The sequence below is a fragment of the Cnephaeus nilssonii genome (genome assembly GCF_951640355.1).
Source record: "Cnephaeus nilssonii genome assembly, chromosome: 14".
Taxonomy (NCBI): Eukaryota; Metazoa; Chordata; class Mammalia; order Chiroptera; family Vespertilionidae; genus Cnephaeus; species Cnephaeus nilssonii.
Window position 1 is genome coordinate 19,271,987 of NC_137085.1, and position 21,388 is coordinate 19,293,374.

The window sequence follows — 21,388 nt, forward strand, 5'->3', positions numbered from 1 at the left end:
GACTGTCTTCGCCAGGAGCGGGCATCATCAGGTCCACTCATTCCATGGACATCGGTTGTCCTTAGCCCAGCCCAGGGAGCGAGCTGGCCATTGACCGACGACCTCTCGCGGGATGGGGACTGGATTGGGAGGCTTGTTCTTATTATAAGTGTGCCCCTTATTATGTTTCTATTCCTTTTGAGAACTGGGAGAGCTGTGTACAAGAGATACTGGCGTGGAGGCGTTATGCACTCCAGAGGAGAGGCAGTGCAGGGGGAACAGGCAGGCTTTAGCATTGAGTGGGCCTGACTCAGGCAGACCATCCTTCGGCCGATGGCACAAGACACGGAGTTTTCCGGGGCCTCTGTTTGCTTATCGGCCAAGAGGTTGCTGATGATGACTTTGCAAAGGTGAGACATTGTGTTTATAAAGAGCACGTAATAGTATCGTGTCTGGCTCCTCGTAGATGTTCAGTGGATTATAGTTATTAATAATATAGTAAGCCTGGCGGGTTTGGCTCAGTGGATAGAGGGTTGGCCCATGGACTGAGGATCAGAAGTTCGATTCCGGTCCAGGGCACATATCTCAGTTGCAGGCTGGATCCCTGCCCCTGGTGAGGGGTGTGTGTGGGAGGCAACCAACCCATGTGTCTCTCTCTCACTTCCATGTTTCTCTTTGTCTCTCCCCCTCCCTTCCAATCTCTCTAGAAAATCAGTGGGAAAATATCCTTGGGTGAGGATTAACAAAAATAATAATGATAATAATAATAATATATTTCATCTGCTATAAAGTCATAGAAGTAATCACTTCAACAAGGGGAGCAGATAGCTCTTTGACACATTGAGAGAGTGTCTCAATTTAGGGGGAGGGCATCTCACGGTTTGGGATGAGCGGACCGGTCATCTTTTCCACACCATCGTGATTCCCTTGGGATGGAGGTTGTCGGGGCAGAGGAAGCGGCAGGAACAGGCCCTCGGCAGGGGAAGGGGATGTGTTCAGGCATTGGGCGTGTCTCGTGTTCCCACATCAGATCAGATAACGTGAGACCGAGCCAAGGCAGAGGCTGCAGGAAGGGGCCTGACAGTTACCTAAGGTCCTCCTCCTGGTCGCTGCGACCTATTTTCAGGTACATTATCTGCACCACCCCCCCCCCAAAAAAAAAACCCCAAACTGCTTTTGCTTCTTCTATACACGGTCTATTTCTGACTCAAATTGTCCTTCAGTTAAGTGGTTTGGTTCAAAGGCTTCCTGAGAAGTCAGAGCATTAAAGTAGACTTTGCAGTTTCCTCAACGCCCACACTGTCTCCCAGCCCCGTGCCTTTGTGCCGGGCACCTGCTTCAAATGGCTTTTCTCAGCTGCTGCACCTGCAGGGAAGGTGTCCCGCAGCCCGCCACCCTCCCAGGCCCGGGCCGGGGGCTGCAGGAGGGGAGCTTCCACTCGTCCCCAGGCTGAGCTGAACATTGGGGTTGTCCTCTTGTGTGCTCACTGTGCCCTGAGCGTCTCACAGCCCTCGACAGCATTCGACACACGCGGCACAGTCACAGCTTCCACGGCTGGCCTCTCGGAGGGCAGGAACGGACACCCCCCCCCCTCCGTGCCTCTGTCCCCAGGGAGGCCAGGAACGGGACACCCCGTGCCTCTGTCCCCAGGGAGGCCAGGAACGGGACACCCCCTGTGCCTCTGTCCCCAGGGAGGGCAGGAACGGGACACCCCCTGTGCCTCTGTCCCCAGGGAGGGCAGGAACGGGACACCCCCGTGCCTCTATCCCCAGGTAGGGCAGGAACGGGACACCCCCTGTGCCTCTGTCCCCAGGGAGGCCAGGAACGGGACACCCCCGTGCCTCTGTCCCCAGGGAGGCCAGGAACGGGACACCCCCGTGCCTCTGTCCCCAGGGAGGCCAGGAACGGGACACCCCCTGTGCCTCTGTCCCCAGGGACGGCAGGAACGGGACACCCCCGTGCCTCAGTCCCCAGGTAGGGCAGGAACGGGACACCCCCTGTGCCTCTGTCCCCAGGGAGGGCAGGAACGGGACACCCCCTGTGCCTCTGTCCCCAGGGAGGCCAGGAACGGGACACCCCCGTGCCTCTGTCCCCAGGGAGGCCAGGAACGGGACACCCCCTGTGCCTCTGTCCCCAGGGAGGCCAGGAACGGGACACCCCCGTGCCTCTGTCCCCAGGGAGGCCAGGAACGGGACACCCCCGTGCCTCTGTCCCCAGGGAGGCCAGGAACGGGACACCCCCGTGCCTCTGTCCCCAGGGAGGGCAGGAACGGGACACCCCCTGTGCCTCTGTCCCCAGGGAGGGCAGGAACGGGACACCCCCGTGCCTCTGTCCCCAGGGAGGCCAGGAACGGGACACCCCCGTGCCTCTGTCCCCAGGGAGGGCAGGAACGGGACACCCCCGTGCCTCTGTCCCCAGGGAGGGCAGGAACGGGACACCCCCATGCCTCTGTCCCCAGGGAGGGCAGGAACGGGACACCCCCGTGCCTCTGTCCCCAGGTAGGGCAGGAACGGGACACCCCCGTGCCTCTGTCCCCATGCTCAGCCTCGTGCCTGCCGAGTCAGCTCTGAGTGGTGAAGGCGGCTGAGTCCCGCCCTGGATGTGAAGTGGTTGCATGTCCCCACCGGCTTCTCACTTCAGATGACGAGGAGCAGGGAGGCAGATAATCCCCAGGGTGTCACATGCCAGATCACTTTGAGGGTATTTTGGGTGTCATTGGAGTTTCTTAGCCCTCTTCCTTCACGTGGTTAGCAGAGCGTTTGTTCATCCCTTTGCGCAGTCCGCGCCTCCTGAGGAGCTTCGGGAGCCCGTGTGGGATTAGCGTTGTGCTGGGGATAAGCCACGGGTGGGGCGCCGAGAGGTGCGCTCACTGCGATTGCTGAGTTTCCCAATTAAGGCATCGGCACTAAGGGGAAGCAGGAAGTCTGACAGAATTAAACTGGGCTGTGTTCAGTCCTCCTTGGGTCGTTTTTCTTAGCCTACTTCCCATACGTACCATGTGGCTTCTGAACTTGGATTTATTAAAGCATTTCTTATCGTGGGATATGTGTGCACATAAAATCTCTGAATGTTTTAACTCCTTATTTACAGTAAAGATTTTTAAAATAAAATGTTATTTTTTCATTGATTTTAGAGAGCGAGGGAGAAGGATAGACAGATAGAAACATCGATCAGCTGCCTCCATGTGCCCCCTACTTAAGATCGAGCCCACAACCTGGGCATGTGCCCTGACCGGCAGTTGAACCCCTGACCTCTTGGTTCATGGGTTGACACTCTACTACTGGGCCACACCGGCCGGGCTACAGTAAATATTTTTTAAAAATATATTTTATTGATTTTTACGGAGAGGAAGGGAGAGGGATAGAGAGTTAGAAACATCGATGAGAGAGAAACATTGATCAGCTGCCTCCTGCACACCCCCTACTGGGGATGTGCCCGAAACCAAGGTACATGCCCTTGTCCGGAATCAAACCTGGGACCCTTGAGTTCACAGGCCGATGCTCTATCCACTGAGCCAAACGGGTCAGGGCTACAGTAAAGATTTTTAACCACTAGTTCTTAATTTGTTTTAAAATTTTACCCACCCGACTTTTTATTCCTAGAAACAGGACACCGGTCAAGTTCTTCTGGACATGGCATACAACCACTTGTGTGTGACCGAAAAGGAATATTTTGGTTTGCAGCATGGCGATGAATCAATGGACTCTCCCGTGAGTACCATCCCTTTAAGATGTGCTAGACTTCTGCACAGTTTGGTTTTTTATATCTTATGTTTTCTTAACCAGCAGAGGTGGCTGGAATCAAGCAAGCCCATCAGGAAGCAGTTAAAAGGTGGGTGTGACCTTCTCATTTGGACACTCATTTGGTGTTAGTGTATCATGGCCCAATTCTCCCCCCTAATCATCAGTGTGCCTGTAACATCTGGAACCTGGACTCTGGGTGGTCCAGGCGGCGTGAGTGAGATGCTTCCAGACCAGCCTCCAGGGGTCCTCACCAGCTGTGAGCAAGACAGGGGAGGGTGGAAGAAGGCAGCCAAGAGCCAGAGAACCCACTTTCTTTCTACAAGGAAGGAGGATGGCCTTTCTTAGCCCAGAGTGAGAGGCAGGGTGGGAAAGAGAGACAGACACACACACCTAGTCCTTTCCAGCAGCTTGATTCCAGTCACGGGAAACCAAGGCATAGGTAGGTGATGTCAGAAATGTAACATACAGCTCATACATTGTGAGTAGGTCCCAGTGCAGGTTAACTCCCATTTCGGTGGGCTCTCAACATCATGTTCTATTTCTCTTTATGGACCTTATGCCCCAGACAAACCTGGATGACTTGCTGGCCCACACACACTCCTCTGTGCCTGCCTTCATTCTGTTCCCTCTGTTGGGAATGCCTTTCCCTCCTGCTGCCCTATATCCAAACCTTGCCCTTCTTCAAAGCTGCTCAGATCCCATTTCTTCCCCTCTTGCAAGTCCTGACTCCCTCTACCCCCGCTTACATTTACACTATCTGCTTCGTGCCCCGAAACACTCTCTCCTGCAGCTCATAGTTATCTGCCTTCCTCTTTGTCAAGGAGCTTGCAGTTTGCAAGGTGAGGGAGGATGGCCTTTCTTAGCCCAGTGTGAGAGGCCGGGTGGGACATCCTCTCTGCACTCCTTGGAGTCCCCCCCCACCACCCCGCACCCACAGGAGGTGGCCAGTGAGTGGTTGAGGGGTGAAGGCGGGTGGATTTGTACACAAAAGTGTGCACGCACAAATGCTGCACCCCTCGCCCCCAGATGGGAAGGAGCAGAAACAATCGCCCAGACCCTGATCCCACAGCTGCTCTCACCTGGAGCCTGGGCCGCAGATCACTGTCCCCCATGAGTGTGTCCTTGGCATTCAGAAGTACCCCCAGGGAGCCCCAGAGCCTTTGTGCAGATAACCCCCGGCCTCATTTCGATTCACAGAGGGATAAGTGCACACAGGCACGCACAGGTGCTGTCCTTCATTTTCTGCCTGATGCATTCACTCAGCTAATGTGCCCCGAGCTCAGACTTTGGCACGGCACTGGGCTCAGCTCTGGGAATCTGGTCCAGATCAGATTTGGACCCTTCCCTTAAGGAGCTCACAGCCAAGTGTGGGGACTCTGACAAGGGCAGAGACAGTTGTAGGATAGTTTTGGGCACATGATATATTGCTCTGGGTGCACAGAGGAGAACGAGAAAGACTTGGAGGCATGTCTGAGGCACACAGTGACAACTTACAGATGGAGTGGGGGCGCCGGAAGGCCATCCCAAGGCAGTGGGAGGACTTAGCTATCCCCTGATGCGAAGGTGTTCAGCCTGCACCCAGTGTGACAGCACCACCCACTCTGGCACCCAGGCACCTGTACACAGGTACATTCATAGGTGCACACACACCAATGAAAGTCTTTGACCCAAGCCAAAGATCAGAGAGATGATACTAAAGAGAGGAAAGGGTGGTGCCCAGCATGAACTAAGGTAGAGGAGGTGAGTGAGAGGCCCCTGGTGGAGAAGGCTTGAGTTTCAGAGAGCAAGTAAGTCTGTGCACTTAGATAGGGCCAATGACTATTACTGAGTAGCAGAGAGGGTGAGGTTGACATTAAGAAGAGCATGGATCTTAGCAGCACAACCTGATACTCCCGTACTGCTATAGCTAGCAAAAGAAATGGGCTTATTTTATTCATACACGCGGGTTGACTCTTGGTATTGTTGCATGAAGCCATATTTGAGTATGTTAATTATGTAGTATTTGCTAACATGTTAATCACTTTTGGAATTCACTTAGCATTAAAAGCATGATGTGTCTTTTAGTATAAAAATGTGGCCTAGCAGAATCAGAAACCACAGGGCTGTCCTTCTGGTTTTGTGATCAGCTGTGTGGCCTAAGGCAAGTCACACCTTTAAGCCTGTAGGTGTCTGTGTCAAAGGGAGCTAGCAGTGGCAGCCTCGCCTGGCCATAGCAGTGTTAAAATCGAGACTGTACGTGGAAATGTCTGAAAAGTGTAAAATCACTATCTGTGGGAGATAATATTTCTTGGTGAATTTTGTATATTCTGCTGATTTAAGGATTTTTTAAAAATTCCTAATACAAAAAATGTACCGTTTGAATACAGCCCTAAGTTAAACCTGTTATAGGAAGTAGATAATGCCTCATTCTATGCTGGTGCTGCAAAAATATTTTACTTCTTGTAGACGTGAAGATTTCTGAACAGTCAATTAACTTATGCACTCCTTTTTTTGAAATTAATGCTCTTAATGGGAAAGCTATAGTGTAGTGAAAAATGCATCACTTATGGGAGAGCAGCCGCTTATATACATTGACTATTTTAAAAGGGAAAATTTAATTTGTTTTTGAAAAATGTTGTAGGAGGTTTCCCCTGTACCCTGCATTTTCGAGTAAGATTTTTTATACCTGATCCCAACACACTGCAGCAAGAACAAACCAGGTAATAATATTTTTTTTAAAGTTTTCTACTTAGTATATAAAAATGAATGATCACGAAAAATGTATTCTTTTGTTTTATCACTGTGGCCAAATACTTCATTTGGGTATAACGGTGCCAACAGTTATGATCCAATTAAAATGGGGCGTGGGGAGGGGGGTGGAAATTTGAATCAGCTCATTCCTGTCCAGTCTTGGACCTGCCTCTCTCCCCTCCTGACTTGTGTGATTCCCAGTGCACTCCCACCTGGTCCTGCCTCCCGCACTGGGTCCTGTCTCCCTCACCGTCCCCGCCCCTCCTGCCTGTAGAGCTCCTGTGTTCAAAGAACGAAGTCCTTTTCTTCTCGTGCAGGCAGGGCTTGGAAGACAAGTTTGTAAAACAGTCATGTACAGATCAAGGAGCACGTGTCTCCGAAGGGCTAGAATTGAGGCTCTTCAGGATAACAGGAGATCTCTGGGCTCAGAATTCTCTGTCAGATCCCGTTGGCAGGAGGCAGAAAGAAGAACCAGCTGGGCCAGCTTCTCTCCTCCGTGAATCCGCCAGTGCAGACAGTATGTGCACCAGATAAGGGCTGTGATAGGAGTTGTTTACCCCTCAGGGCTTGGTGTCTGGCCCAGCTTTGTGCTGGCGCTGACACGTGGGTTTTCTGGGCCGGAACTGTTGTTTGGAATGGAGGGGGCGGGCACAGGAAAGTTGTGGCTGTTTGAACAGGTACTAGGCAGACTCAGCCATGCCTCTGCTTCTCCCCATGGCAACGTTAAGCCCTTTATTGTGGGCACATTTATTTTTCTGAGGACGGGAAACTTCCACCAGGAAAAGTAATGAATGAATGGATGTTCAGGAACATTGAATCCTGTTCTGTGCTCACTGTGGCCATGTGACCACCACCGAGCCGGCTCACACATAGGATGCCATCTTGTTTTTTACCCTATCTTTTTCTTTAATGGTAGTCACATGATCACATTTTAACTTTGAATATGTTTAAAGGCCAAAGATCAGTCTATCGCTCTGTTTTGCCTTCTTTGGGCACCTCTTCCCCTATAGTAGCAGACATTGGCGATTTGACTATGTTTACAGTGAAGTTAAATTTCAAGCCGGTGTAAGAGATGTCCATCGTGACTCATTGGGCAACCATGGCCGTGCACCTGGTGGTTTGTTTTCCCCCATACTGGCCCTTTACCCTGGTGGACTGAGGGACAGTGTAGGAACGCTCCACCTAGCAGGTCAGTTCCTAAGCCCACGGACGCAGCGCAAAGTGGAGACATTGTCTGTAAGAATGTGTGTTTGAAATGACCCTACCAAGGTTTCCCCGAGCCATTACTAAAGAACAAGTTCTATTCAAGGAATGCTTTTGAAATGGCATGGTGGGCTATGTATATATTATGTGTGTATCACCCATCCCCCCTCTCCTCCCTGTGATGCTCTCCAAAGGGAGAACTTGAGTGAGGGATTGCTGGGCAGCCTAGTCCAAGGCCCTCTCCAGCACCCTCCCTGGTCACTGGACATTCACTTCTGTGCCCCACGGGAGGGACGCTCACTCCCTCTGGGAGCCTACAGCGTCCTCCTGCCCCGCCGCCCTGACATTTGAGGAAACCATAGGGAGTTCAGGAAAGAGGACTGGGAGGGAAGCAAAGGCTGCCCTTGATCTGCAGACGGAGAGGGGGATTGGATGAGCTAGGTGGTAGACTTCTGGCCAGTGGGTAGAGGTTGCAGAAGGGCAGGTTTGGGCTTAAGGTGAGTAACAGGCTAATTTTTGTTCTTATCTAAGTCCCATGTAAAATTCAGTTCGTCCATGTGTTCCTTCTGAACCCCACTCCCCACCTCCGGTCTTCAAACAGGTGATATCCCCAGTGTGGTGTAGCGTAGAGCCATCACCTCCTAGGATTCGGCACCAAATTTCTCTTCAATGCAGCAGGAGCCCTGGCAGCAGCCACCCCTGTGTGTGTGTGAGAGAGAGTGTGGTTGGTTTGTTTTCACTTAAATGAAGAGTTTTACCTGCGTTCCTGGCACATAGTATTTCCTGAAGCCCCAGCTCTGTAGCTTCTCCAAAAGTTCCCTAAAGTTAGAAATTTAGCTCCTGAGAGTCAGAGAAGGAACACAGAGGTGACATTTGTTTCCTAAGGATCCAGGCAGGGAGGCAGGGATTGCTTTTTTCTGAAGTTGAGCTCCTGGATGGGGTGTGCTCTAAGATCGATCCTTGCATTTCTGAAGACGGGCACAGCCAGGGTCTCTTCTCCAAGTCTTCCCTTTATTCTAACTGCGAAATAAGTGTCCCCTTGTTGGTGACCTCCACAACGGCTGCTACTGATCAATGTAGATCATTCTAAACAGAATTTCATTTGCTGGCAGACACAAACTGAGGCCCCGTTAAGATGTCTGGGAGGTCCGCTCGGTTCAGGCCTCATCCCCCTATCCGGGTCCCTTCGTCATGATGTCATGGGGTTCACTCAGGAGCTTTGCTGAATGTACAACAAGGTAGCACTTGATGAATGGTGATGTCCAGGCTCGTGTTCTCGCTTCTATCCCTAGGAAGATGCTCCGATTAGCTGGGCTCGTCCGTAAAAGCCCAGCTTTAACCACGGGATTATGTCTAAGTCTCTCCCTTCTCTTCTTTCTCTCAGTAGTGTTGTGGAAGGAGAGAACACTTAATTCTGGTTGAATGTCAGCTGGGATAAACAGAAACAAACTAGAAAGGACGGATTATGTTCTAGGTGGAAAAGGTAGGGATTCCATTGTGGAATAGACGTGAATCAGCAAGTCTGTGTTCTGCCGCCTCTCAATGCTGGTCTTCAGTACATTGAGGGAAGCTGGTAATTATAGTCAAAGTAATAATAACATCAGAGTTAGGAAATAGATCCTAAGCTTTTTAGCCATTAGCCACATAAATTTGTAGCATAGTCAGATTTTTCCCATAGCGTAAGTGTCCAGGTTAAAATAAGACATAACTGACCCCACATCACCTCTTTGAACATCAGTGCTCTCATCTGTAAAAAATGTAGGTGGTGGTCCCTACCTCACAGAGTTATTATGAGGCTGAAATGAGGCAATACGTTCTAAAATACCATGCACATGGCCCAGAACCGTGCAAATAGGAAGGCCTAATACCATGTGAGGCATTCACGTCTCAAAAGACCAGCACCTTCACCTTTAAACATGAATTTGAAGGAATACTGAGAATGATCTGTCTGAATTGCCAAAATGATCTCTCTCTGGCCCCTGAACACTTCTGCTGCATCTGTATTGTATTTCAAGAGGTTTCGCTTTTGTCATCTTGGCCAGACACTGGAATGTCTATCCCATTTGAGTCTGGGCTTTAAAAAAGAGTAGGAGCGAGCGGCCAAGTGTCACGGGTGTGCCGCATCCCTAAATATAACACTCTGCAGGGCCCTTCCCAGCCTGCACGGCGCTGAGGATGCCTCTGTCTCCCGTTACCTGGCTGGAGGGCGGGCTCCCAGGCTGGTGGGGGGCCTGACGATTTACTGAGCTCTGCCCACACGTCACGCCCGGGTTTTGAAGTCATACTGCTTACAAAGAAGTGCCGAATCCAGCTTGGAGGTCCTGGCAGCCTGCAGTTGACGGTTATGCTTTTGCTGGAGCACCCACAGTTCCTGGGGCACAGGAAAAAACCCAGCGGGGTGCTTGCTCCCCAGCCAAGGAGATGTCTTCGCAGACCCTCCTCTCCTCAGCAACTCCATGCAGAGGGCACGTGGGTGTGCAAATGTTGCGTTCAGAACAGCAGCGGCTGCCTGTGCAAACGCCTGTAGTTCCTGGTGCTCTCAGACACGCCAAGTTTGACTGAGGAGGTCCAGGCTGAGGGTCTGGGCACTCACTGACCAGCTGATCCTTGAGGGCTGCTTCCACCCCGTCCATCCCTGCTTGGCCCCCCACCCCCCGCCCCAGGACAGCATGTGCTGGCATGAAGCTGGCTGGCCATTGGCCCTGCCAATCAAGACTTAGGCAGCCACATGAGCCATTATGCCTGAAGGGGCAGCTTTGAAATGTGCAAAATGGTACCTGATGCTTTAGATTAAAATGTGCCTTTATATATTTTATTTTTCAAGTGTACAGCTCTTATCCTTGATGCATCAACGTTGTTTTGGGTGGGGGGTTGTTTTTGTTTGTTTTGCTTATTTCAATTTGAGTATGATGGATTAATGAAAATAATTGTTTCATAGGCATTTGTATTTCCTACAACTGAAGATGGATATTTGTGAAGGAAGGTAATGAGAATTTTGCATTCCTTTTTTTTTCCCTTGTCAGCTGCCAGATTAGCACAATCCCTGGTTCTAATCGAATGAGCATGCGCCCCTGGTAGCAACACTAAACGCACACGAAGCGTGGATGTTGAAAGCAGCATTCCCTATGCTTTGGACATGTGTTCAACTCGATCCTGGTTTACAGAGGCTAAGGATCGATAACATTCTTTTCGTGTTGTTTCAGTTTTGTTATAAAAGGTACAGATATCTTTCTGGTAAAGACCTGAGAAATTTTACAGGGCGGGAGGGACCCCGAATGTGAACAGGACCTCCTTCAGGAAGGCAGGTCAGGCCTCATTTAGGTCCACTTCAGAGCCCCTAGTACCTGCAGATGATTCAGTTCCTCTCTGGGGACGCTTTACTCAAAGACATGAGCACCTGCCCGTGATTCAGCACTTCTTGTGTATCGGGACCATCTCAGTGGCTGGAAAGTGAGGTGCAGAAAGCTCAGGGAGGGCGGGAGACACCAAGCCAGCGGCCCCTGAGCCGCCTCCTCCAAGTCCTGAGTTTGCGCTTGGCTTCCGGAGGAACGTGCAGCAGGTAGACTGGTGGGGACGGCCACCTCATTCCCTTCCCCGCATCCGCGCTCCCGCTGCCCGGGCAGTCCTGCTGAGGAAGGTCTTCAGAGCCTCCGCGCGCTCTCGCTTTCGGAAGGGAGCTTACAGGCTGCTGGGGCGGTGACACCAGAGCCCACAAAGCAGTTCGGACCAGTATGAGCATGGAGAGCATGCGTCCTAGGGTTTCAGGAGGAGGAGAGGCGGGTGTGGGCTGGACGTCTGCACTGCTGCGATGCACTGGGGTTAGGGTTGGTAGCGAAGTGAGGAGGTGTATCCCCCTGGGTGGTGAGTGAAAAGATACCCCTCCCCCTCACTCATTGGTTTGTCTCCCAAATACTTTGCAAGCACCTGCTGTGAGACAGGCACTCGACTGTGCTGGACAGTATAGGGCAAGGCCCTGCCCTTCAGGAGCGTTCAGTCCAGCTCTCCAAGTGTTGGAAATCGGTCATCTTCAGTTTTTTCTCCTCCAAACGAAATACCCCTTGGTAGTTTTGTGTGAATTGATAGAATTCCTGGCTGAGAACCCTGGCGTCCTTGTCACTACCGGGTCTGCAGGCGGCCCTCACCACCTGTCTGAGGGGAGGTCCTGCCGCTGCCAGCTGCTTCTCAGGATCGTCTGACAGACCTAGTGGATCTAGTGAGCGTTCCGCCTGGGTGTCGAATCGTGCCCTGACTTGTTTGAACTGTCCGTGGTAGGCAGTACCGAAGGCATCAGTTCCTTCTGCTGAGAAAAGCCATCTCGTTCCCGAGAGGGAGACCCCAAAGCCCGGAGAGAAGGAAAGGGCCTGTTAGGAAGATGCGGCCTGTGAGCGGCCAGCCCGGAGTACAACGCAGGCTTTCAGTGTTCTCTGCTCTGTACCATATTTACACTCTTAGTGGAGATGTTTTCCTTCCTGACGTACTCGTAGGATTGTTTCTTCCATCTAGACTGGACCCCTTTAGCTTCTCCCCTAAGATGTTCCCCAAATCCCAGTCAGCTGCTCTTTCTGTAGCAAGAACCCGGCTTAGATGCCACTGAAGCCCATCTTGGCAGGAGAGCGAATGGCTGATGTTTGCTCTCCCCCTGGACTCTCTGGGTCTCCAGGCGAACGAAGAGACAGTGAGCATCCCTGGATGTATCTCCAGACTTGAAGAGAGCATTTAGAAGTGCTAAGTCGGGGCCCCGCAGGGAGGGAAGGCTACCTTCCCAAGCAGCTGCAGGGCCAGCACACAGGCAGCGCACGAGACAGGGAACCTTGGCGGGGCCGCCGGATTAGTCAGAGAGGTTGGGGTGACTCATATCTTCATGGGCTGCCATGGAAACCATGTGTTTTCTTCACTTTCCCATGGGTTTGCTAGGAAGAATGCTTTGAAAATCTGTCTCTCCACCCTGCAAGCCTTCATTCCTGCGGCTGCGTTCAGCCCTTTCCCAATGCACCCCTCCCCCTCGCGGTGACCCTGCTCCGGGCCTGCTGGCCTAGCTCCTAAGTAGACTGTGGAACCCCGTGTGGAATGGAGAAAAGGGAGCACTCAGAGGATTTGAAATATGACCGAGACAGAGATGGAATCACTGGCAGAAATGGGGTATACTGGAGGGCAGTGAGCTTCAGAGGGTAGAAGAACAAGTCCAGCCTGGAGTCTGTGGACTCCTGGCAGATGGCAGGAGACTGAGAGGTGGACAGAGCGTTCCCCATAGACTGGAAGCTTCAGGGAGCAAATAGATTGAGGAATCTTAAATAACTAATTTAATTAGGTAATTTAAAACTCACTGGAGTTTTAAAATTCATAATGCTTTTGTATTTTTCCCTTTTAAGAGGAGGTCACCCTTTTAGAAAGTGAGTAATTGAGATGCATTGAGTCAGCAGACATTGGGGATTTAGTTAGAAATCCCTAAGAAAAGTCTCATGTCTTTACCCGAAAGATACCAAGGTCGCCCATGGATCTAAGTGTTCAATTTTCTCTTAGTGATATGAGCCGGGCCTCTCTTGACCAGCCAAAACTCTGGCCAACCATGACCTCCATGGTATATGTATTTATGTATATTATTTTTAAACATGAAAAAGTGTTCTTTCCATTTTCAGAAATCTTTAGTGTTATATTCATCTTTACTGCTTAATATTAGTTTGTATCATAAAATTGTCTTTGCCGTGATTCATGGTGTGTCTCATGCTTAACTCAAGAAAGAAAAGACAGGTGATCAATGAGTGTTTCGGGCTCGTGTGCCTTTGCTAATGTGTTTTTCTTCTGATAGGTTGACCTGCCCTCTTAACTCAGCGGTGGTTCTAGCATCCTACGCAGTACAATGTAAGTCAAAAAGGAGTGTGTCACGAACGGACAGATTGTTCTGACCCATGTATCGGGAAAGTCATTGGCTTCTGTTTGACTGTGTCCCTCCCCCTCCTGAGGGGCAAGCGTCTCTGGTTGTCCAGATAGTTCCTCTCAGCCTGACTTACTCTCTCCTTCAGCTCAGGGCTGTTGCACTCAGGAAGGTGGTTGAAGGAAAAAGAGTAGATGAGCTGTGGTGTGAGGTTTTCTCCCCAGGGAGCCCATAAAACGTAAGACACCAATCGCCCATTACCCTTTCTAGAGACTTTGCTCACATTTTGGATTTGATTTCCACAACAAACCCCAGTGGTCACCTCTTACAGACCTGGAAAGTGAGGCCCATCTAAGTTACGGAACTTGCTGGAGGTCTTTCCTGCTACTTGCTTGGTGTCACTCTACACGCTGCTGGGATCTTAGGAATTTATTTTTAGAGTTTCCATAGAGCTCATGGATATATATATATATATATATATATATATATATATATACACACACATATATATATTAGTAGAAATATAATGTGAGCTCTGTATGTGATTCTCGAGTAGCCATATTAAAAAAGTAAAATGAAACAGGTGAGATTAGTTTTAATATATTTTAACCCAGTATATCCAGAATATTACCATTTTAGTATGTAATCAATGAAAAAAATATTAATGAGATATTTTACTTTTTTCGTACTAAGCCTTGTGCAAAGTCGAAAACCCATCAGACTTTGCACTGGCAGCACCTCTCAGTGTGGACTGACCACCTTCAAGTGCCCAGTAGCCACATGTGGCCAGCGGCTGCCATACTGGTGGGCAGGCAGAGGTGGACCAGGCGATGCTGGCAGTGGGGTGAGCACAGAGGACATGCTGGTCCTGACTGGGGGAGAGGGAGGGAGTCCAGAACAGCTTCCTAGGGAGGATCCCCAAGAAGAGCCTCGGCGATCAAGTGGGAGTTGGAGGAATAGCATGTAAAGGGCTTTCCCAGCGAAACAGCTGGATACTTGAGATGCCACACGTTTGAGTTCCCACAACATACTCTCTCATTTTTTTACAAAATGTAAAATACCAGCCAGAAGAATGCATGGAACTTAAAAGGCAAGGTATTTCCCACATAGAAGCCCTCATATCCTTTTCCTGCTGCTATAATTAGCTTTTGCATGTATTGCTCGGGCGTGTGGTATAGTAAATACATAAAGAGTGCGGATGGTGGTCAGAGTCTAGGCTCCAAGTGACCAGGGCTTTCCAGATGTTGTGTGTCACTGGTTAACTTTGTTTCCCCCTAGTGGTCAGCACCGGACTTGCACAGAGTGGCCGGCTAAGATTTCAAGGGAAAACCACCCTTCAGGGAGGTTCATCGGTCCTGTGTTCAGTTCAGACGTTGGTGGGTGACTTGCCTAAAGAGAGAGCCTTGCTGTTCATGCTGGGTTGGGACTGACTGCTAGTTATATGATGGACGACAGAATCAAGATCCAAGAGGGTCTTCTGAGCTAATGAGACCAACAGAGTAAAATTAGTAGGACTCTGCCTCCAGGCTCAGGAACATCATTTGTGGCATTGGGTTGCCCTTTGGGGACATGGCCACTGTCATCAGCCAGTGGCCAGCAGCAGCTCGGGCCTGGCAGGCAGGCTAGTGGATTGGCAGGCACACTAGCCGGGGTGTGGATCACCCGCGTTCCGATCTGGACTGCTCAAAAATGGCACTGTGGTCGGGCAAGTCCCTTCTCCTCTCTGCACGTTCATTTCCTGCCCTTTAACGTGAGGAGTTTGGATGCTAAGGCTTCCTCGACCTTTCCTCACTGTGGACCCTGTGTCAGGACACCCAAGTGACTCCTGTAAATGCCATTGCACACTTCACTGTGCACAGGCTCACAGGCAGGCCACACTTGTGCTGACATCATCCAGCCTGCACATTTCCGTGCACAGCTCAGCCACAGTTGGCTGGCCTTCACGGCCTGTGGTCTACCCTTGGCCAAGTCTGCATGCATAGATCACTTGGCTTTCTGCCCTCTTCCCTTCCAAAGCTGAACTTTGCAGTAGCCTCCATACAAGTCAGCTCTGAGCAACACGTCCCTGAGCACCTACTGTGTGCCATGTCTAAGCGTTAGGCCCTAAAGATGAGGTGGCCCACTCCCAGCCCAGAAGGAACAGTGCAAGGAGGAAACGGATCCCTCCTTACAGTGTGATCTCAGAGAGCGGCCCTGCGTGTGACTGGCCCTGAGGCATCACCTCGCTCTCCCCAGCCCACGCCCGTGTGGCCGCGGAGTGGTGTTTGACTTAGAAACCTTCTGTGCTGAGTGGGTACTCTGAAACGATCCTGAGTCCTCAGAATTGAGGACATTGACATTGAAGCCAGCCGCAGGAAGACGACATGAACACCTTTGGAAAGATCTAGGTTCATATTTTTTAGAAGATGAAATAGCCTTGTCTTGTCAAAGAAAGTGAAATACTAGATGAATTGCCTACCAGAGCTAGGCATTGTCTTTCTCACTCCTGTTTCTATACAGATAAACAGGCCAGGTCCTTGGCTCCCCACCCAGGGTTCTTTTTCCCAGTCTCCCACAGTCATAGACACACCCAGATGCTCGAGTCCTCAGGGCAGCCACCCACACTGGTACAGGTTGGGTGCTCACTGCACAGCTCTCAGGAATGCCCATCACACCACACGACCTCCTGCAGAGGGCAGTCCAGGACCTTGAGGGGAAAGTGCCGTTAGGCCCAGGGGCTAGTCTGGGAGTTCCTCTAGGCCCTTTTCCTTTCCCCCCTCTGGTTGCAAGTCCCCAACGTTATTTCCCTGCCAGCCGCAGCATCTGTCTTCCTATCACCTGAGTCCCCTAAGAACGTTTCCCCCTTCCCCAAAACTCTTCCCTCAGCCTTGCCAGGGCCTAGACCCTTCAGCCCCACCTACTCCTATTCCTCACACTCCCCGCCCCCACCCCAGGGCCTCTCAACACACCCTGGTTCCCTCCCTTCCACACTTCCTCAACTCCAGGGGGTGAGTCAAGATGCAGACCTCACCCGTTTCTTAGAGCTGGTTGGTCCAGTGTTAAAACAACCTTGGGGGCACTGCAGAGAGAGAGCCGGCCCAGTGCCTGGCACGCAGGGAGTGGCATTGCTCTGAGCGGGTTCTCGTGTTTCTCTTTATCCGGGGGTATAAGCACAAACTGCTGTGCCGACCAGATGTGGGATTAGAATAGGACCTAGATTCGACCCGTCTCCCCTTTCCCTCTCGTGTGACCTCAGGGACAGAGAGAATTTGGTTGGAGCACGCGGGGCAGCACTTCGCCCATGGGGAGAGTTCAAGTAGTACATGTGGGATCTGGAGCTAAGGCAAAGCTCAGGTTCCTGTGGGGGCAGAACTTTCGGGGAGAATATTTCCAATTAATGTTTTTCTTGTGATGCTTGTAAATGCAGACCTTGTTGAAAGGGCAATTTCCTCCCCATTCTGTCTTGCTAGCTCATTTCGGAGACTATAATTCTTCCATTCACCATCCGGGCTATCTTTCTGAGAGCCAGTTTATACCAGATCAGAACGATGACTTTGTCACGAAGGTGGAATCGCTCCACGAGCAGCACAGGTGAGAGCAGGGTGGGGTGGCCTACTTTGGGAACCCCCGGTGGGTACTGGTAGCGCTGTGTCCCCTGTGTTTGCTCTGTTCTCCTCTCTCCTTTGTTCACGAATCCTTTCAGGATGTCGGGGGTTTGCGAACCTTTGAGCTGTAACGAGGGCATGTATATTTGGCAGGACTGGCATTCTGTAAAGTGTAAAATGTGGTAAGAGTTCAGGGCGAGTTGCTGCGTTCTTTGTCAGGATGCAGTTGAAATCCGTTAACTCCTGAAGGAAAGGTCCCTTTTAAATCTGACTGCCCCACTAATGGGCCCTACCAGGCAACCCTTTGAACAGTTCACCCCATTGAATAAAATGGCCCACGCCTTCAAGTGGGGTCGAACGCACAGGCAGGTGGACAAAAGTGCTGACAGGCTGGCTCAGTCCGCAGCCCTCCCTTGGCATCGGGTCATAAAATTGCCTCACTTCCAGAACGGAGCCCCAGGCTTCTGCGGCTGCCTGGGGCCAAGCCTTCCCTGCAACAAACACGCCCCCTCTGGCCTCCTGGTTCCTCGCCTCAGCTGACTCACAGCTGCCAGCCCCCCCTGACTGGAAGGCTGGGTCTCGAGGGACCTCACATGCTTGGGAAGGCCATAAAAACAAAGGCCAAGCACCCAGCGTCCCTTCTAAAAGGCACCGCCAATCCTGTCTCCCAGAATTGCTCCCCAGGCAGAAGCCAACGTCCTAAAATAGTACAGTGACGTTTGGAAGTTGGAGGCTGCTGCTAAAAGGGTAGATAAAGGCAGAAAGACCTACCGAGTACCTGCTAAGCAACTTGGAATAAGTAGGGTGGGAATTCCGAAGGCGACGGTCTTCGCTCTCTGACCATGGAGAGCCTACTAAAGGAGAAGGAGTATTTAATAAAGAAATGATGGGCTAGAAGTCTTAGTGGACAAGAAGGAAACCCTGGTTTAGTAGAACTTAGGGTTAGATTAAGCTTAAGGAATTTAGGGTTAGGTACCATGAGGCATTTAGTACCCTTAGAGTAATGCTAGCAAATGGTTTAGATTTGTCTTCATTTTTTAAATTGGAGTTGCCATCCTCTCGTGGGTGAACGCTGTGTCTCCTCTCTTCTGTAGTGGGCTGAAGCAGTCAGAAGCGGAATCTTGCTTCATCAACATAGCACGGACCCTCGACTTCTATGGCGTGGAGCTGCACAGTGGTAGGGTAAGTACCTTGGGCACATTTGACTTCAAAAAATTACTTCGACTTTAATTTCTGAAAGTTTGGAAGTATCTTCTAGAAGTCTTTCTTTTGCAAAAAAAAACACACACACACAAAAAAAAACAAGACCTTTTTTTTAGCCGTTTGGAAGTTTATAAAGTAATATTGAGTTTTGCTGGTTGTTTCTTCAGTTGCTTTTTTTCATGGTTGCCTTTGTACTTGAAGACTTTATTTGGGGAGAGTCATGAGGATTAAAAACAAGTAATTTTTGTATGGCCATTTTATATTGTGGTTAAAAAAGCAAAAATGGTATGTAAGTCTGTTTTCTAAGTAACACTTTAATGAGCTAAGGTTTCTACTATTTAATCTCAGTGCTGCTCAAATTAGAGCTAATTACTCAGATATCGTTTTTTAAAAATTATCATTGTGTGATTATGAAAATCAATAATTTTAAATTGGTTGTGTCATTGAGGAAGAGACACATGGATTGGTTGCCTCCCGCAGGCGTCCCCAACCAGGGCCGGGGATCGATCCTGTAACTCAGGTATGTGCCCTTGCCCAGGAATCGAACCTAAGACACTTTGGTGCTTGGGCCGACACTCTAACCACTGGACAACACCAGCCAGGGCTGGTTGTGACTTTTTAAATAAAATGGACTAACATCAATTATTTTCTGAGCACTTTTCATCTGCCACATAGTAGCTTATTTCCCATGGGGTATTATCATTACTCCCTTTTTACAGATGGAGTAACTGATACTCGTGGACTTAATAGCACATAAGTAGTGGCTTGGGTACATGACCCCAGCCCTTTCTAATCGATATCTGACCTTTACCTTTTATAGCTATAATTGGCCCACATCATATCCAAAAGAAAGAAAATAATTGGTGGAACACCTAGTCATTTGTTCCAGATGGTCTCATATGAAACCATAAGGTCTCATTTAAAGATTATAGTAACCTTTGAAATTGGTAGTCTAATTATCTCATTTTGCAGATGAGGCTAAGGGAAGTTGAGTCAATGGCCAAATTTTATCTCTGTATAATGTTTTTGGAATGCATAGAAACACTTTCTTCAGGCGCATAATTGTGGTAGGCAAGTTATGACATAGGTAATAAAGTAGGAAAAACATACTAAATCTAGCCCTAGCCTGTTTGATTCAGTGGATAGAGCATCGGCCTGCAGACTGAAGGGTCCCAGGTTTGATTCCTGTCCAGGGCACATGCACAAGTTTCAGGCTCAATCCCCAGTAATGAGTGTGCGGGAGGCAGCCAATCAATGATTCTCTTTCATCATTGATGTTTCTCTCTCTCCCTTGCCCTTCCTCTCTGAAATCTGGAGGATTTCAGTATATATATTTTGTAAGATCCAGTATATAAAAGATACTGGATCTTACAAAATATCAACTTTGGGACTTGACCATTAAATTTTGATTCCATTTGCAAATAATATTTTTTCTCTAGTGGAATGTTGTGGAGAACTTTCTTCAGTGGTGAAGTAGGCTTTATACCCGCTCCAGTTGATCCGTGTTCTCCCCACCCCCAGTGCCCCATGAGGGTCCTGAGGCCAGCTGACACCTGCAAGGTATCAGAGGGAGTTGGGTTACCCCTGGCTATGCCGCATCAACCAAAACCCCCTAAATACCAGAAACTTAATACCACCAAGTTTCTCAGTAGTTCCGAGTCTGCAGCGGGTCCTGACAACGCCAGGGCGGCCCTCCTCCAGGTATGACTCAGCAGTCTAGGCCGCCCCTGTCTGGTGGCCTCACCATTTTCACACAAGGCCTCGTGCCCGTCACAAGAGGAAGCTGGGGGGTTGCACACCACTAGTAAGAGACACAGTCACTTCCGACCATATAGCACATTGGCCAGAACTAGTCGTATGGCCCTGCCTCATACAAGTGGAGCTGGGAGATGTTGGGATGGGTATGGGAAGGTAGGGATCCGTAACTGTGTGTGCTGCCGAGGTTGAAGTGCAGACTGAAATACCACAGACCCAGGAGGTTGGAGACTCAGGTCACTGCCCACCCAAGCCACTCATTGATTTCCTTATTTTGCGCTCCACTTTGACTTTATTTGCTAATTTGTGTGTCTGTACCACCTGCTTAGTATTTTTCCCTTATTTTGATCCCAAGTGTCATGTTTAAATGCAGCCCTCGTTCCCACCAAGGAAATTTGGTTTTGCTTATGTGTGTGATTTCGTTTGGGTGCCCAATAGCGGATGTTCTCTGGATCCTTCATGATATCGGCACGGTGTTCTTTGATCAGTTTTTCTAATTCCCGTGTTCACATCATTTTTTCCAAAGTGAGTTGTCCCCAATGCCTGTTCTGTGTCCTTTACTTATATTCCCTAATTTCAGACTGATAAAAACCCTTGGAGATGGGCCCGATAATCGTTATTGTACAAAAGGAAAAATTGACGCTCAGTAGCCCAAAATAACACAGATCGAGTCAAACTCTGCTCTTGCTTTGTAATTAGAAGTATCCGATTGGGTACATAGAGGGACAGGTGACTCAAGGGTAGGGACTCTTTTCTTTTTAATTTTTATTTATTGATTTGAGAGGGAGAGGAAAGGAGAGAGAGGAACATCGACTTGTTCCGTTTATTTACGCATACATTGGTTGCTTCTTGTTTGTGCCGTGACCAGAGATTGAACTTGCAACCTTGGTGTATCGGGATGACGCTCTAACAAACTGAGCTACTGGGCCAGGGCCGGGAAGGAACTGTTTTATTTTTAAATTTTATTTACTGATACCTTGTTTCCAAACAAACTTAAACAGCTTATAGTTGCTGTATCTTCCTTCTGTATCTTCGTTATCTACGGCATGCCTAGCACACAGGTTCTTAGCAGATGTTGAACTTACTGGATTTACTAGTATAAGCAGCTTTTACATCTTGATTGGATTTAGTGTCCGTGGTTTTCACTCCATTCTAGTGGCAGGAGTTGAGATCTACGGAAAGCTGTGCAGGGGCAGGGCCTTTGTGATGTTAATATGACACCTCATACTAACTGTTGAAAATGTAAAATCAAATTTCATCTCAGTGATTCCGTGGGATGAGCAGACTGGCCTGGTAACTTTTTGAAACCGGTGGAGCGA

At 49.7% G+C, this 21,388-nt stretch overlaps 1 protein-coding gene across 11 annotated transcripts in view; it reads left to right on the top strand.

Annotated features, from left to right (window-relative positions):
* Positions 1 to 21,388, top strand: part of PTPN3 (protein tyrosine phosphatase non-receptor type 3) — a gene marked incomplete at its 5' end in the record, with an annotated part of 101,378 nt that overhangs the window by 33,144 nt on the left and 46,846 nt on the right. For 7 of the 11 annotated variants that reach the window (XM_079790554.1, XM_079790551.1, XM_079790550.1 and 4 more), the window contains 7 exons: positions 3,582 to 3,689; positions 3,765 to 3,810; positions 6,343 to 6,421; positions 10,594 to 10,638; positions 13,462 to 13,514; positions 16,977 to 17,097; positions 18,206 to 18,293. In XM_079790554.1, the coding sequence (XP_079646680.1) occupies positions 3,582 to 3,689; positions 3,765 to 3,810; positions 6,343 to 6,421; positions 10,594 to 10,638; positions 13,462 to 13,514; positions 16,977 to 17,097; positions 18,206 to 18,293 (540 nt within the window). Of the gene's footprint in view, positions 1 to 3,581; positions 3,690 to 3,764; positions 3,811 to 6,342; positions 6,422 to 10,593; positions 10,639 to 13,461; positions 13,515 to 16,976; positions 17,098 to 17,139; positions 17,859 to 18,205; positions 18,294 to 19,841; positions 19,875 to 21,388 lie in introns of those variants that run through there. The other 4 variants (XM_079790552.1, XM_079790544.1, XM_079790546.1 and 1 more) reach the window with 3 other exon arrangements.